Source organism: Elgaria multicarinata, chromosome 4 (genome assembly GCF_023053635.1).
Source record: "Elgaria multicarinata webbii isolate HBS135686 ecotype San Diego chromosome 4, rElgMul1.1.pri, whole genome shotgun sequence".
NCBI lineage: Eukaryota > Metazoa > Chordata > Lepidosauria > Squamata > Anguidae > Elgaria > Elgaria multicarinata.
This window is the reverse complement of record NC_086174.1, coordinates 69380165-69396794: the sequence shown is the minus strand read 5'-3', so window position 1 is coordinate 69396794 and position 16630 is coordinate 69380165. Positions and strand designations below refer to the sequence as shown.

General features: G+C 40.6%; 1 protein-coding gene across 4 annotated transcripts in view; it reads left to right on the top strand.

Moving 5' to 3' along the window:
* Nucleotides 1-1563: 1563 nt before the first annotated feature.
* The window catches only part of ZDHHC14 (zinc finger DHHC-type palmitoyltransferase 14), a 63941-nt gene continuing 48874 nt past the window's right edge, over nt 1564-16630 (top strand). For all 4 annotated transcript variants that reach the window (XM_063124508.1, XM_063124505.1, XM_063124507.1 and 1 more), the window contains exon 1: nt 1564-3974. In XM_063124508.1, coding sequence (XP_062980578.1) covers nt 3721-3974 — 254 coding nt within the window. In that variant the 5' untranslated portion in view covers nt 1564-3720. The remainder of the gene's footprint in view (nt 3975-16630) is intronic.

Sequence of the window (16630 nt, the reverse complement as noted above, 5' to 3'; positions counted from 1 at the left end):
CTGGGCCACTCAAACACTGCGGTAATGAAACCTCCATATAAGCAACCCATAACAGCCCCTCCCAATCCCCTTTCCTTTTGTGTCATGTCTTTTAGATTGTAAGCCTGTGGGCAGGGACTGTCAAGAAATACTTTTGTAAGCCGCCGTGAGAGCCTTTTTTGGCTGAATGGCGGCATAAAACTGCTTAAATAAATAAATAAATAAATAACATATGGAAACTGACTGTTCACTATGTGGATAACTGCTATTCACTTGGAAAGCCTCCAGGCCAGGGTGATGTCAGCAGCCCTCAGGAAGGTGTAGCACTGCTAGGCCACCCTTCCCCAACTTGGTACCCTTCAAATAGTTTGGACTACAACTCCCAGCATTCCTAGCCATTGGCCATGCTGGCTGGGACTGATGGGCATTGAAATCCAAAACATGTGAAGGTCATCAGGTTAGATAGGGCTGGTTTAGACAATTGCATTGATCCACACCATATACCTCTTACTTACATCACACCACAGATGTGATAAGATGCAGCCCTTTGTTTAGCATTTATACAGCATAGTGTGTTTTTACTTTGGGTTGGCTATTTAACCTACCAAGCTGCCCTTTAGTATATTCTTGTTAGAATATCTGCATTGTCTCGTTTTAGTTTTAACCCTTACTTTCCCAGAACTAACCTTTGAATGTTTCTATAAAACTGTGTATCTTTCTTAGAACTGCTTACTCAGAATTTTTATTTTTCTTACTAAATGCTGATTTTGCACAATTTCATCCAAAGGTACCCTCCACAATAGATTCGGTGTTATTTGTTTCGTTTTTCTGCTAGAAAATCTTTTGGTTTTTAATTCTGAAATTTTACAGTAAGCTGTCCTATTTGATCGAAATATAGTATAAAAATATATAATAATCATGTGTGGTTATTGCAGTTTAAGAGAAATGGGGAGATTGTATTTGGCAACCACAAAGGGAATACCATTGCAGGAATCGTAGGAATTGTGTGTGTGTGCATGACTGTGGCAGGTGGGTGGGTTTGATTGCACTGACTGGAAAGGAGAAAATAAGAAGGGAGCCAGAACAAAACAGTCTTAAATACAAAATACTTCACCTAAGCCATTGATTCAACCCAAGTGAAGCTACATAAATGCAAATTGGGTATTTTAGTTGCACGTTGTTAGCATTCAAGATACACGTATATAAAAGAAGTGCAAACTCGAATCATCATCATTATTAATTAAAAATGTACTCCGTTTTCCGACTCTGTTTTCCTCCTTTAATTATCAAACTCTCTCCTGTTCTGCTCCACCTCAGACTTTATCGTCTTGAGCATATATATTACCAGACAATCATAGTGGGCGGGGGAGAAGAAAAACTTCTTGGTACTTTGGGACTTGTAGTCCGGTTCCTTTTCCTCCTACGCAAACCTCACTTCCCTTTATCAAAGAAGTCGTTTTTCAAAAATGTCTATGGTCAGTACACGCGAAAGAAAACCACGGACTACATTTCCCAGAATGCTTCGAGAGGGCGAGTGAATGTGGGCGGGGGGAGGCGCGGCCAAGGGAGGAAGCGGGACCTTGAGTCTTTTCTAAGGCAGGATAACATTGGAGGGTGGCGAAATCCCTTCGTTGCACCCATGGTTGGAAACCAGGGTAAGAAAACGGTAGTGGGGGAGCAACGAGAAGGAAGAAGAACAAGCACAGCAGCAGCAAAAAGCGGTGGTTCCTGTTGCTGCCGCTTGGGGTTGTGAGGAGACATCGCCGCCGGCTGCTGGGGAAAGCGAGTTGGAGAGTGTCTGCTGCGCCCGGGAGACCGACACGACCGTCTCTGTTGCGTGGTTTGGCGGAGAGAAGGACGAGGCAGAGCGAGAAAGGAGGGAGGGGGCGGAAAGATGGAATAAAACGAACAAAGGCTGACCGCTTTGTCTGAGGAAGGGCTCGAGAGAGAGAGACACACACACACGCGGGCAGACAGATTGGGCTGCCGGCCGACCGCCCTCCCTTCGCCGAGAGGAGCCCTGTGAGGCGGGCGCTCACGGGCGCCGCTACTGCTGCTGCCTTTCAAGCGCCTGACAATGAAACTAAAAGGCAAATCCCGAGGCGGCGGCGGCGGCGGCGGCGGCGGGGATTCCGTCTGCCGCCGGTCTCAGTGATCCTGACCTCCCGGGCGGACGGTTCTCTCAGGGACGGTTTGAGCAGAAATCTCCTCTCTCCCTCCCTAAGTGGAGAGGTGTAGCCCTAACTGACTCTGCTTCCCTTCCGCAAAAGACGAGGTGGCCGAAGAAGAAGAAACGGGAGAGTGCGTGTGAGGGCGACTATTTTATAACCGCCTGACTGCCAGCCTGCCTCCTTTACTTCCTTCCTTCAACAGCAGCCTCCATCGCCTTCATCTGCTTTTGAACGGGGGCGCGTTGATATCGGAAGGAGAGAGAAAGAGGGAGAGGCTGCCGCCGTGCGTTGTTTCTGCCGCGATCGTCGTTGTGATTCAGTTTGTTTCTCTCCCACACGCTGTTCTTGGCGATGAAAAGGAAAAAGGTGGCAGCTTCTGCTTGGGTTGGCTGCTGGGGATAAGCCGAGATAAAGTGGAAGGGAAAAGTCAAGCGCCTCTGCTCTCCCCCCCCCCCCCCCGCCGTCTGGTTCTCTGTACAGTCGAAGGCAACGCTAGGATTGAGGTGTTGTAGTGCAGTTGGGGGTACACGAGTTTGAAGGAAGGGGGAAGGACTGGGTGGGATGCCGACTGATACCTCTGAACTGGCTGAGTCTTGGGTGTCCCCAGCATCTGACTTATTCTTGCCTCACAGCTGTAATGGATTTCATAGAGAAACTCCTTTATTTACTTTTTTAAAGGTCTGAAAATCTAAACAGAGCAACAGAAGGAAGGGGAAGCAGCAGCAGGAAGTCTATGATACATTGTCTCTTGAAAGCAGCTTCCTTGCATCTCTGTCCCCTAAAATTAACTTACTTTTCTGAAAGAAAGGATAAACATGATATTTCTTGGCTAAAAAAAATGAAGCCGGGCTCAAAACATGCCACATATGATCTCCCCCCCTCCCCACCCCAGGGATGCATGCTGACCACATTTGTTTCATGCTTGGAAAAACTACTTCTATAGTGAGAGAATATAAGAACTCATACAAGAACTAATACAGAAGCAACAAGAAGTAAAATACAAATAACACACTGCATTACAAAATCTAGAGAAAATTGGATATTATGGATTGTTTCTCAGTTGTTGATCTGGACTTATGTGTTTGGAAGAATTAATAGGATTTTTGGGGTGTAAAATGATCTATATTAAAGGTTCTTAAGAAATGTTTGTGACAGGAATTTACTTAGTAACAAAACTGTTTGCCTCAAATCTCGCGCAAGTCATTCTTAAAGATTTGGATGTGAAGTAAACTGAGTGGCTTGTTAAACAAAGGCACAATGCTTCAAAATCCTTTTAAAGTTTTATGATTAATAGAGAATTGATTCATATTTTAACTTTTCTAGTTCCTGTTTTGTTATATGATTATGCACTTCTAAAGGACTATTTTGAATGGTTTTTATTATTATTATTATTGTGGAAAAGAGAAAGTCTGCTTACCATTTCTGGAATGACAGCTTTGGGCTCTCTACAGTTAACTGGGTATTTTTAATGCCCCAATAAACTTATTTTAATCAAATACGTAGTACTGGCTTTTGGGAAACATCTTACCCAAGAGTTGTTTTGGGGAGGTGTTCCCCTCATTCTCCCTTGATGACTCCTGGAGGTGGTGGAGGAGGACCCATGAAAGACTGTGAATACAGTCAGATCAGCACTCACAGCTCCTCTTCTCCCATGGAGTCTCCCCATAAGAAAAAGAAATCAGCTTCCAAGAGAAAATGGGAGGTTTTCCCTGGAAGAAACAAATTCTTTTGCAATGGAAGGATCATGATGGCTCGCCAGACTGGAGTCTTCTACCTGACACTTGTCCTTATCTTGGTTACCTGTGGACTCTTCTTTGCATTTGAGTAAGTAGCATTAAAGATTTCCTTTCTTTACCTCTTTCCACAAATATACGCCTTTTTAAAAGCTGTTGTCAATTTCATTGTTATCTATCTGAAGGTTTGTATATGTGAGTTAGACTTCAACATGAGTAATACTGTTATGCTTGGCAATATGTTGGAGACTTAATCTAATTTTCACCAATTGCAAATTGAAATGGAAACTCATCCTATACCTGTACTAATGTGTCCAGCCCAATACATTGAACTAAAAATCCATGAGAAGACTAGTTATTCTTGTCTCTTGATTCCTCAGAAATTATAATTTGATAGTACCTTTCTCATATAGTTTGCACCAAGGTGAGCATCAAAGAAGTATCCCTTTTCACTGAATTTTTAAAAGGAAAAAACAATCTTGAGTCTATGTTGAATGACTTTTAGAACATTTGTCAATCCAAAAGGCCTCAATAGGGAAGTAGTTCTTTACGCTTCAGATCTAACCATTGCTTTATACCCAGCACACAAACTACATTTTCCTCTTGCTCTGACCAAGTATCAAGGTGTGTATGTGCCAGTTTATTAGCTTGAAACTACATAATCCAAACTATGTAGTTTGCACCTTATTGCATTATCTGCAACACTTCTTGGCTTATATGCATGAAGGCTAGTACCTCATCCAAAAGATAAAAACCTCTCTGTGACTGGGCTAAACAAATATTTAGAAACCTCCTTCCTCACAACTTTCCTCTGTTTTGTTGTTAGAACCCTTTTCCCTTAAAGGAAACTGAGTTTTATGTAAATTCACCTGTTCATCATAAAGACCTTATTTTTCTTTTGGAAGGATGAAGGCGATTGTTTCTGACCTTGCACAACCTTGGCTACTTTGACCTGCTCACATGGTCTCCCCCACTCCCACTGCACAGAACCCCAGTGTGTCTGTGTAAATTTGTGTGTGTGTTTTAAACTGAATCAGAAGATGGCTGTGAATATAAGATGTGTGTAATGTGCTAGTAAGTGATAAAATGTGACAAGGAGCACTAGTGTGCTCACACTTTCATGTTTCCTCTATACCTTATGCCTAGTTACACTGTGGCCATAGCTAGACCTAAGGTTTATCCCTGGATCGTCCAGGAGTCAAACCTGTTCATCTAGGTGACACACAGGGGATCCAGTGCTCTGGCAGTGGCAAACCTTGGATGATCCCAGGATAAACCTTAGGTCTAGGTGTGGCCTGTGATGCACTAAAGTTATGTTCATGGAAGGCTAGTTAGGTTCTGGATAATTTAATATGTTTGTAAATTTGCTTTGCTGTGGTTTTAATATTCATGTAAGATGTAATAAAATTTAGAAGTACACTTTCTAATGTACAATAGATATGTAGTTTGGCCTCTTCAGAATTAAATTGCATTCATTGATAGTTTATTAAGACAATTACTTGAGAACCAGTTTAGTAGATAAGATGATGTGATCTGAGCCATACATTGGAGGGGTGTGTGTGAGGAATTCTTTCATGCACTGAAAATGTTTTGAGAGGAAAGTATGCAGTGTCAACTTACTGGTTTATCTAAGGTAAAACGCTGAACATTAATTCACTATGTATGGTTCTGTTCTTTCCTTGTTTCATTTAAATGTATGTTTAGTTTTGGGATGGACATATGGTGATACTGCAACTACAATCCCAAACACACTGGAGTGTAAGCCGCATTGAACACAGTAGGATGTACTTCTGAATAAACACACATAGGAATGTTCTATAAATGTATTTTGCTTGTAGACAAGTTTTTCCATAGGAAGAGGTTTTTGATGGATACACTGAAGACACAGGGGTCTTTTATCTATGGATTAAAAGCACAGTGTACTTCACTTTCTGATTCATTATAGAGGCTGAAGTGATTGTAAAAGGACCTCTCTTCCATCTCTAGATAAGTAATCCTGAAAACAATAGGCAAGCTATCCTCTTCTGATATTTACAAGTTCACATGATCTGTGAATAACCAAGGTTGTAAGAGGGTGTGGATAATGACAGCCTCACAGATTACATCGTGACAAATACATATTTACCACCATGTGTTCATGTACTAGGGAGCCATGGCCAATCTCACTTCCTTGGTATGCATATCTGTAAGGTATATCTGGTGGTATCTGCTTACTTGCATACACATGTGGGATTTTTTTTAATGTTAAAACATAATGTGACATATACTGTAGTCCTGAAAGGCTGCCAAGAAATGTTAATAATAATAATTTTATTTTTGGAGAGCAGGTCTATCCAATCCTCATCTCAGAGCATTCAAAACAACTTTTTTTTTCATATTTAGCTACAAACAAACCTGCAATCTTAACCTAAAAAGAATGACAGGGGAGCCTAAGCTGGCTGCAGTCATACATACATTTACTTGGGGCTAAATCCCAATGAATTTAATATGATTTGCTTTTGAGTGAACATGCATAGAATCAGGCATCAACAGGGCAGAGATAGCCAATAGCAGAAAATATGTTGCCTACAGCTTCCCCCCACCCTGTGATGTTCAGCCATTTGCAACTTGGTTCTAGGGGACTTGCTGGCCATTAGTAAAGTGGAAAAGGCTAATTAACAAACTTAAGCTAACTAGGCAGGCACAAATACAGGAGGTGTTGGGGCAGAGGAGAGTGGCAGAAAGAGGTTGGTGGCTGTGATTTCAATCAAGTCTTTTGTGGGTACCTCCAAGGAGGAAACTGAAAAGAAAAACACACACAAGCCATAGAAGGTTGTACTAATGCCTTAGAATGGTACATTTCATCACTGCAGAAAATGAAAGGCTGAATTGATTAAAAGGAAGATCAAACTACTGTGGGGAAAAACTGCAAGAGGGAGCCCAATTTACTTGACACAGTGTCCAGGAAAATTGTCAACCTTATAGCATTCTCTCTATCATGGAGAGGGGAGAAATCCCATCCAATTCTCCTACCCACACCCAAAGGTAGAGGAAGTTCTAGAAGAGGAGCAGCAGCATTATCATGGAGATCCCTCATGGTAGAGGGGAAGCTAGGAAGTGTGTGTGTTCTCTCCAAACACATTAGCTGCTGCCACTCTGGTTCCTCTTTCCTGCCTCCCTACACTGTGTAAGGTCTGGTGGTAAGTGAGATGAGGTGATTTCTTGGAGACTGATGATTGGCTGTGGGAGATGGGGCCAAACACAACTGTTGAGATTGACTGGAAGAGGCCCTGAAAGCTACTAGTACATTGTGATCCATATTCTGCTTGCCCCTTGATATAAAAGACTCAAAAGCAGAAAAGTAGTGTTTGTCAGACTGTATTTCAGGAACTTGGAGGACACTGAGTAGCATTTTGATCCAGTAACCAACATGTGGCTGAAGAACCCATGAAGCTCCTATAGAACTGACTTATCAGGCAATGCCAGTTCCCTCTTAACCCCCTGGAAACAGTGGTGCTGAAGTGGAGAGTACCATGTTATCTACTTGACCTTTGTGGTTCCTGGATGCAGGAGATACAGGTACAGCATGTGGCCTGACTGAATAGAGGCGATTTTCACACTGCAATCACAGTGTAAGAATCAGCTCTAACTACAGACATATCCTGAAATCCTGCTTGGGGCTAAAGCCTCCAAAAAGGCAATGAAACCAGTGGTCTACTAGATGAGTATGCTGGTCCCTCCCATAGTGTCGAAAGGCAGATTTTAAATGTATTAAATTAAAAACCTACACTTGAAAGAGCAGTGATCTAACAGTGCAAATGCATCAAACATGCAAAACTTGGTTGGTCAATTTCCTCAAGTCAAATGTGATTCTCACTATGCATGCCTGGAATGCATGTTATGTAGGTGCGTATGATTTTGTTATAAATTAGTATTTTAAATTGTTTCTACTCTACCCAGTTAAAATTAAGCAGGTAAGTATCAGGCAAAGAGATGGCTGATTCAACTGTAGGCATATGCTGTAGATGCTTAGCTTGTTTAGGTATATTAGCCTTATAAAAAATAAATATAGTTTGTATTTGTCTGGGTATATTAGCTTCCAGGTTACTCAGCTCCCCTCACCAGTCGAAAAACACCTTAAGCTTCGCCATATATAACTGATTTTCTTGGCAATGTTCATTCTTGTCCACAGGCTAGAAAAAGCTATTTTTAAAAAAGGAGGAAGCAAAGACACCTGGGCTTTACTTCCTCAGTGAGAAACCACAAGGAAGCAAAACCTTGAAAAAGCAGAGTATACTCACCTCTCAATACTGTCAGGCAGTGGTACAAAGGTGGGGCACACAGTCTTTGTTACTGCATTTATTATATCTGGGCAGATTAGCACTCTAATCTTTAGCCTAATCAAGATAACCTGCCTTTTAGGTTAACTCCTTAGAAGGCAGCTTACAAATGACATCCACAGTTAGAGTAAACCACAATTTTGAGGTTCAGACATAAGGAACTGTAGTTAGTACAAAAGTAAAACAAGAAATTTAGATCTCTTCTTGCATATGCAAAAGAGGAGGTTCTGTTACATCTGGGCCGTAGAATATGGTAATTAAAAAACATATTTTCCCTACCCCCACCCCCACCAAAGAATATGAGTTGTGAGAGTATGATTGCAGAAGGGAAAAATCACCTTATCATACAAAAACTATGATTTAAAAATAATAATAATCCAGGCCTTTAATGGCCTTGTTCAGAATACACCTTAAATCACAGCTTTGACCATGGTGAATAAGGCTTTTTGCCTTATTCACCGTGGTTAAAGTCGTGGCTTAAGGTGTCTTTACAGGGCCATTGTATTCCTGAATGGGAGATATGTCTTTCTTATTTGGGACATCTTGCAATATAGTGGCCCTAGGGATCAAATGCCATCAGCTGTGGGAGGCTACGTCACCTGTTGAACTATTCCCCAAGGCCAGAGCAAGCTGCTTTCCCCTGAGCCCAGAGCATTCTGAGTATATTATCCCATGACTCAGTGGTAGGATAATAAAGCCCATAATGATTTATTAAAAATGGAGAGCAAGTGCAAATAGTGGTTAGAAAACCTAAGTGCCATGCTTTATTTTTAACACTGTAAGTCATCCATTTTGATGTCAGAATTGGTTTTGAAGCAGTAGCAAACTTTGAAGGTGCTTTTGCTTTAACGTATGTTTTTAACCAACCATTTAATTATATTTTATTGTAATTTCATATTGTAAACTACCCTGGGATATATCTGTATGAAAGATGCAAAAAGTATTTTGAGGGCCATATTGTTAACAATATAACGTCAAGGCCAACAATTTTTTTTTTAAAAAAAATGAAGCAGAAAACCTACTAACGAGTTAGTTGGACCGATGGATGAAGGTGGAATGACCAATGTAACACCATTTTTAATAACGGGATCCCAGGGTGATCCCAAAATTACAAACAAGTTAGGTTAACATCTGTTCCAGGTATATTGGTTGAAAGCATTACTAAAGACAAAATTAGTCATATAGAAGGCCCACCACGCTGAAAGGGTGGGAAAAGTCCATTGCATTAGAGAAACTCCACTTGTGCAACATTGGATGCAGTCAAGAATCAGTAAACCTTATAGGGAGAGATTATATTTTGTATTAAAACAGGCCTTGAAAGCTACTTAGAAACTATTATTAAACAATGCATGAGGGCGTGAAGCATTTCCTACCTTTAGATAGGCCAACATTTTTTTAAAAAAGTATAACTGCTTTCTCTTTCCTGCATCCCTGATTCCAAGCTAATGGTGTACAGAGTATTGGGTCGGAAAGCAATTCTAGCTGTCATTAAGATGTTCTATTGAGGTAAAACTATATAATTTTAAAAAACGTTTTGTGATTGAAGAAAACCGTTTTCAGCTAAATTTGTAACCCTAAGTGGAATTAATTCTGTTGACATTTAGATGCAGTGTGGGAAATGGGAAAATAAAGTATTAATTTCTGCAGTTCATTGTATAATATCCTTGTTCAATTAATCATAATTCATACCTCCTAGATGTACTTTAAGTTCTTACTTGATCATTGTTGAAAAGTCAATCCTTCCTAACCAAATAGGGTTATTTTCTGTTACACAATTTATTTACCCAACAGAATGTTTGTTCTGTACTGTAATCTAGCTGAGTGTGCCCTTTGTAAATTTTCTAATACAATGGCTCCAGTTCATATCATTGTGCAACTAAGTTTGCAATACCCAATAGGGCCTGGTAATACATTCACAAGCAGAAGTCCTAGTTCCAATAACAGTCAGGAAGCTGTTCTTGAAGTATGGGAAATTTTGTTGTTCTAAGTGGTGGTGAGCCTAAAATTCTCATTGAGCACCTGCTTAGTGTGCCAGCGCAGCAGTTTGGATTTAGGGTACTGTGTGTTAACCTTCTGAAATATTTAAGGTTGGTTGTAAAGCTTTTCTATAATTAGTGAAACAGTTAACAAAGACCTTTCCAGATCTATGGTTTATATGGCAGCATAGCCCTCACTGAACTACTGACACAGTTCTATCTTAGGCAGTGCTTCTAGGGGAATCCCTTTTTCCCACAACAATGTGATTTTTCCCCCTTCGGAAGCTGCATATTTCTTACAATATTAGAAAAAAGGCTATTCCCTGCCAGCAAATCTAGTTAAGCCTACTGTGATATATGAGAATAGGGATATAGTACCACTAGCAGTGGATTGGGGCCAACAGTACTTTGATTTTGTCAATAGGAATTGTTTTAGTGAGTTCTATGCAAAGGCTTCTTGCTCTATATAGAGAATTATTTTGGAAACTCAGGGGAAATTAAAAAATAAAATAAAAAGAACTGTAAGGCTGTTGTTGAAATCCTGCTGGTTACCCCTAAGCTTTGTGCATGCCTGAAGTAACTTTGTATTGCAGCCCTCTCTTTTTTTTAAAAAAATATAGTACTTCAGGTCCAGGGTAAGATTATGCCAACAAATGATTCAAAGGTTAAACCTTTTACAAGTTATCTTCAACTTACGTTAGTAAAAGGTTTAAATGCAGACCAAGACTAATACCCTAAAGTATGTAATAGTGTGTTTTGAAAAATCTCACAATGTTTTGAGAGCTTTTTTCTTTCTTTGGTGGGTGGGTGGGTGGGGGAGAGACCCAACATTGAAATAGATGTCTTGGAAAATTATTATTTGGATAATTATTATTACGTTTTTCTCAGGATGTGGGAATGCAGATCTCTCTACTTCTTACATGCTAGAGGTATATTTCAACTTTGTTCTTCCTAATTTTATAATAAAAATACTTCACAACTGCAACTGTAATATCTTTTCTAGTTACCTAAATGATGTGCGCACCTCATTACTAACAAGTTGCCTTTGTGATCCTTGGAGATAATACAGAATAGCAGTGTAAATTATTTTGGTGGTTGCTGCCTTTAGAAATTTTGCTAGTATATAGTTAATATCCATTTCCCATCATTATTAAAATATACAAAGTTAGAATACATGCTTCTATTTTAAATTTTCTTAAATCTGTCATACTTGTGGGAGATATACAAATGATCTAGCTGTGATCTAATATAAGTGGTCTAATATAAGTGGCTCCTGTTGCAATGAGCAGTACTAAATGTTTGTTATCATGAATAGAGGATACCAGCTCATTAGAAAATGGACTGCTGTGGTATATTGACTTCTTTGCTCTAGATTTAGTTTTGAAAGATTTAGTTTCATGACACAATGTCAAAGTAATTATGTCAATGGTGCAAGTGAGGAACCAGATCACAATATATTGAAAGCAGAGAGAATATGAAAAAATAATTCATTCTTCTAAATGTTTATTAAATGGGGAATTTGGTTTAAGTGAATGCAACTCACTGAGACAGCTTTGCTTTTTTGCTCCTTTCATTCCTTCTGGTGAAGCTATGAGTCCTACATTGCAGAATAAGACAGGAAAGGAGAAAGCAGTCAACTGGTCAGCAGATAGGTAAACAATCTGAATTATAATTTAGAAAATAGACGTGCTATCTATTATACAAGCTAGTTTGGTACTATGTTAGTCTGATATGCTGATGAAGCAGCAGTGTTATCACAAACATATAAATGTTTAAGATCAAAATGGTAATGGACTACTGAACCTATATTAAAAGGCACACAGCTGTTTTTGTTGAAGTAAACAGGACTCAAAATGTAGTAGAAAGTTGGTATGATCAAGTTTCTTGGTTTTCTTTCTAATTCTGGGTAAGCAGAAGCAAATACAAAAAGTTGCAAAAAAAAATGTCATGCATCCCCCAGATTCCTCATCATCATAGGATGAAGGGGAAGAGCAAGCTCCAGCAGATCCTGGGGAAGGGACTAGCTGCCAAGTTGAGCAGGACCCTTTACTTTCAGGGGGCAGGGAAGATCCGGCAGAAGTCCCTTTAACAGAGTCAGACAATGATGAAGGGGATCATGAGGCTTCTCCAACCCCAGCTGAGCGCAGGCTGATAGTCAGGGATCAGTGTCAGCAGGCTGCCAGAGCTTGAAAGCAACAGAGCGAATTGCCAGCACCTGATGTCAGGAGTTAAAAGGCTCAAAGCAGTCCAGGGAAGATGCTGGAAACAACACACACATTCCAGTGTTTGGCCCATCCAGCTCTCTGTGTGTTTGGACTCCCTGCTGAACCAAGACCCCTTAAACTGTGACCCCAACTCTGCCTGCATCTAGAAGCCCTGCTCTTTGACTCCAGGACTGTGTTATTTGACTCTGCTGGCATCCCAGCCAGCTAAGGAATCCAGCTGCAGTTTCTCTGGCTCTGCCTCCGTACTCAATAACGACCACCATAAATCTCTGCTCTTAGCCAGCAAATGCAGACAAATGTGATGAAAGTATGGCAAATAGTGGGCATGGGTGCACAAATCATTACAAATGAATGGTAGTGCCACTCCCATTAATTTAAAATATGTCATTATAAATGTAATTCACTTTAAATTAAAAATGATCAAAAGGCTTCAGTATACCCTTATGCATAGTTGTATGCTGATTTTTATCTTTCAGTATTTTTGTGCCATTCTAGTTAAAACAAGAGAGTCCTTCATACTTTTTTTTTTTTTTTTTTACTTCAGATTCTCTTATTCCACTTTCCCAAATCTGGGCTGCCTAACTAACATAATGCAAATTGTTTGCTAACTATGCAAATTTTGCTCTGATTTTGTATGGAAGGGTTACTTTTTGAGTTTTCAGTATTAAAAGCTTAATGCCTCTGCATCCAATGAAATGGAGAATCAAGGCTTCTGCATGCAACTGAGGGTTTTATTGGAGAGAGAGAGAGACTGAGAGCACAATTAAACTAGACTGGCCTTTGCTGTGACCTGAAGTGTGTTTTGTGGGGACTATTATTGCTTGGAAATCCAAACCAGGTATCAATAGAAAGTTGACAGAGTGGCTGGGGTAGTGGTAACTAACTTCTGTTGCAGAATTTTAAAGCATGTTTTCAGAAGCCTGAGGCCCAAACTGTACATGGTTTGGGAAGCTGGTTTGTCGAGTTGGCACTAGAAGAACAGTGATTAGACTCTGAGCTGTTTTTGAGATGGAAATTGCTTTTCTCATGATCAGAATTGACCTCCCAGTGCACAAGAATCTCCCTACTTTCTCCCATGGATTGGACAGCGATTAATCACATATGCACGCAGACACACCCACACGGAATTGCTGCTGTAATCAACTTCACAGCACCTCTGACTGCATTTATCTAAAACAACAACAACCCCCAAATCTCAGGAAGCTAGTTAATAACACTGGACTATTCTGCACGTTTCTCATATGCTAAATTCTCTTACCTAGTGAATTTAATAAATAAGTACCTATCTTCTCATATAGGTGCTTAACTTGCTTGTGTGATAACCCCTCTTTTTTAAAACCTTATTTCTTTGTCCATGGGGCTGATACGCTTCATCACTGGGGCTTCTCACACTCCATAATGTAAGGCAAAAGTCTTCAACTTTTGTGGGCCTGTGGGGACAATTTGGTATTTTGAGCACCATCACAAATTAACTGCTTTTTGGGGGGAGTGCTCCCTTATCTGTGTGTACCTCTCTCTCTTTCTGTTTTTCTCTCTCCTTCCTTCCTTCCTTCCTTCCTTCTTCCCTCTCCCCTCTCTTTACTTCTTCCCTCTGTTTCTCTGGCTCTCGTTCTCTCTTTCTCTCCCTCTCCTCCCCACTCTCCCACTCTCCTTCCTTCTTCCTTCCTTCCTGGCTTCTCCCTCTCTCTTCTTCCTTTCTCTCCTTCTTCCCCCTTCCTTTCTTCCAGCTCTCTGGCTCCTCTCTCTCTCCCCTGTTAAAGCCAATGGAGTGATTTGTCCATTGGCTTTAATAGGAAGAACAAAAATTGGTGGTGGTGATGGTGGAAATGTTACCCCCTGTTGCCTCAAGGCTCATTGCTGGGGCTTGAACTTCAATCCCCTCCAGCTGTTTTTTTTTTAGCAGCGGGACTTTCCTTCCCTATTAAAGGAAAGGAAAGGAACCTCTCGTGCAAGCACTGACTCTTGGAGGGACGCCAGCTTTTGTTGATGTTTTCTTGGCAGGCCTTATAGCGGGGTGGTTTGCCGTTGCCTTCCCCGGCCGTTATTACCTTTCCCCCAGCTAGCTGGGTACTCATTTTACCGACCTCGGGAGGATGGAAGGCTGAGTCGACCCGAGCCGGCTGCCTGAAACCAGCTTCTGCTGGGATCGAACTCAGGCCGTGGGGAGAGTTTCGGCTGCAGAAACTGCTGCTTTACCGCTCTGTGCCACACTCTATTGGTTTTAATAAGGAGGGAGAAAGCCCCCCTGCTGTAAATAGGCAGGGCAAAGGTCACCCCCACATCAAAAACCCTGTTACTGCGAGGGGGTAACTTCCCCTTCCCCTGCACAAGTGAATGGAGGGAAATAGTTTGGTGGATGCCTCATGTAAGATGTTTAAAGAGAAGAATGATTGAGTCCATAACCCTAAGAGACCATTACAATGCAGCTATAACTGTTCTTTAGCCTTATTTCAGTTATAAGGAGTTCTTTGATTTTGTAATACCGAAACAGTCTGAGAGGCCACATGTTGGCTCAGTTTTGTGATTTGTAGAAATATTTTTGTTTTGCTTTAGAGCTGCAAGAAATACAAGTTTATATAATGAAAACCTTCCCTAGAAGGGCTGCTTCTAATCAGTTTCTTGCGGAAAAGAGGGATTATTTGTTAGCACAAGACCAAATTTTTCCTTCAGCTTGCCAGACAAGAATTTATTATTATGGTACTGTTTTAAATTCCCATTCATGATTGCCTATCCTAATTTTCTTTGTACTGTAGACTCCTTTCTAGCAGATGGGGGAGTAGTGACACATCCTGATTTCTCCCCTCTGTTTGCCACTGGTTCCAGCCTCTGAAAATCTGCTCTGGAGGGTTTAGAGGATGCAAGTGGCTACAGTGGGGAGGGGAAAGTCAGCAAAAGTCACATCCTGCTCCATTCCACCATTGGAAGCAACCCCTGAGTGGAACTCTGCTCAGGTGATGGTCCCGCTGGTAGAAGTGATCCAACCGCATGTAAATTTAATTGTGACAATCTCAGAAAATTGTAGTATTCTTGTTTAAGATAACTTGTTTACATTTTCAGAAAATGGTTTCTTCAGTGTTTAAGGCAGAAGAGAAGGACAGAATATTGCAAAATGTCCTGCCTATTTTCATGTACGTTACTTTTTATGCCAGGATAATTTTGGCTATTTTATGCTGCAAACTTAAGCACACTTAGTAGGAACTAGTAGATCCTACTGACGACAGTGGGACATAGTCTGATTAAACATACATTGGATTGCATTGTTAGATGCCTTGAGGAAGCAATAGTACAATTAGAGTTCATGCCTTGAGGAAGTTGTAGTACAATTCAGAGGTGATTGTGATCAAATTTTGGATCTTCTTGTTTTTAGATTTAGTTGCTTAAATAAATACTGATGAGGGGCATAACTTGGTTAGGAAGCTACTAAATCTTGTACTAAAGGAAATATTCCAATGAAAGAGATTGAATTGCTGCCATTTGGAATTCTGAATTCTCCTGGTTAGAAAACTCTGCAAGAGTGTACATTCAAACTCCTCTTTCATCAAGCACAAATATTTGTTTTTTATTTTGGATTGTATGCAGCCCTAGGTGTCTTCAGGGTATGGCATGTATTTGCAGATAAACTTATTTGCCCCATGTGTTATGTTTATTCAGATGTAATTCCCACGGTGTTCAGTGGTGTTTACTCCCAGGTAAGTGTGGATAGGATTGCCACTGTATTTGACTGAGAACAATCTGTATAACCCAACCATATTTATGGGAAAGAGAGATAACATTGCCTTCTTGTTGAGAATTTACAATCAGTGTGGGAGCTGTTTACTATGTTTGTAATGTCAATAAAGGGTGATGGGAAGAAATTTATGAAATTTTCTTAATTTTAGAAATAACTACCACTCAGTTTAAAGAAAGCTTAAAGCCTTCTAGAAATTAAATGTTAATGCATCATAGTGTTGTAATGTTGTGTAGCTCTGTCTATAACAGCCTTTCCCAATCTAGTTCTCTGTAGATGTTTTATACTACAACTTCCAGCATTCCTGACTATTACCCATGCCAGCTGCAGCTGATGTTCAGACCTTCTGGAGAGTACTAGGTTGGGGAAGGCAGCTTTCTATTATCTGTCTACTAGGTATATGCTGTCTTTCTTATATGTTTTGGGGTGTAGCGCTCATATGTGGAGGGCTACCCATAGGGCTTGTTGGAGCCAAGTTTCCCCCCCTCCTTTCCTACCTT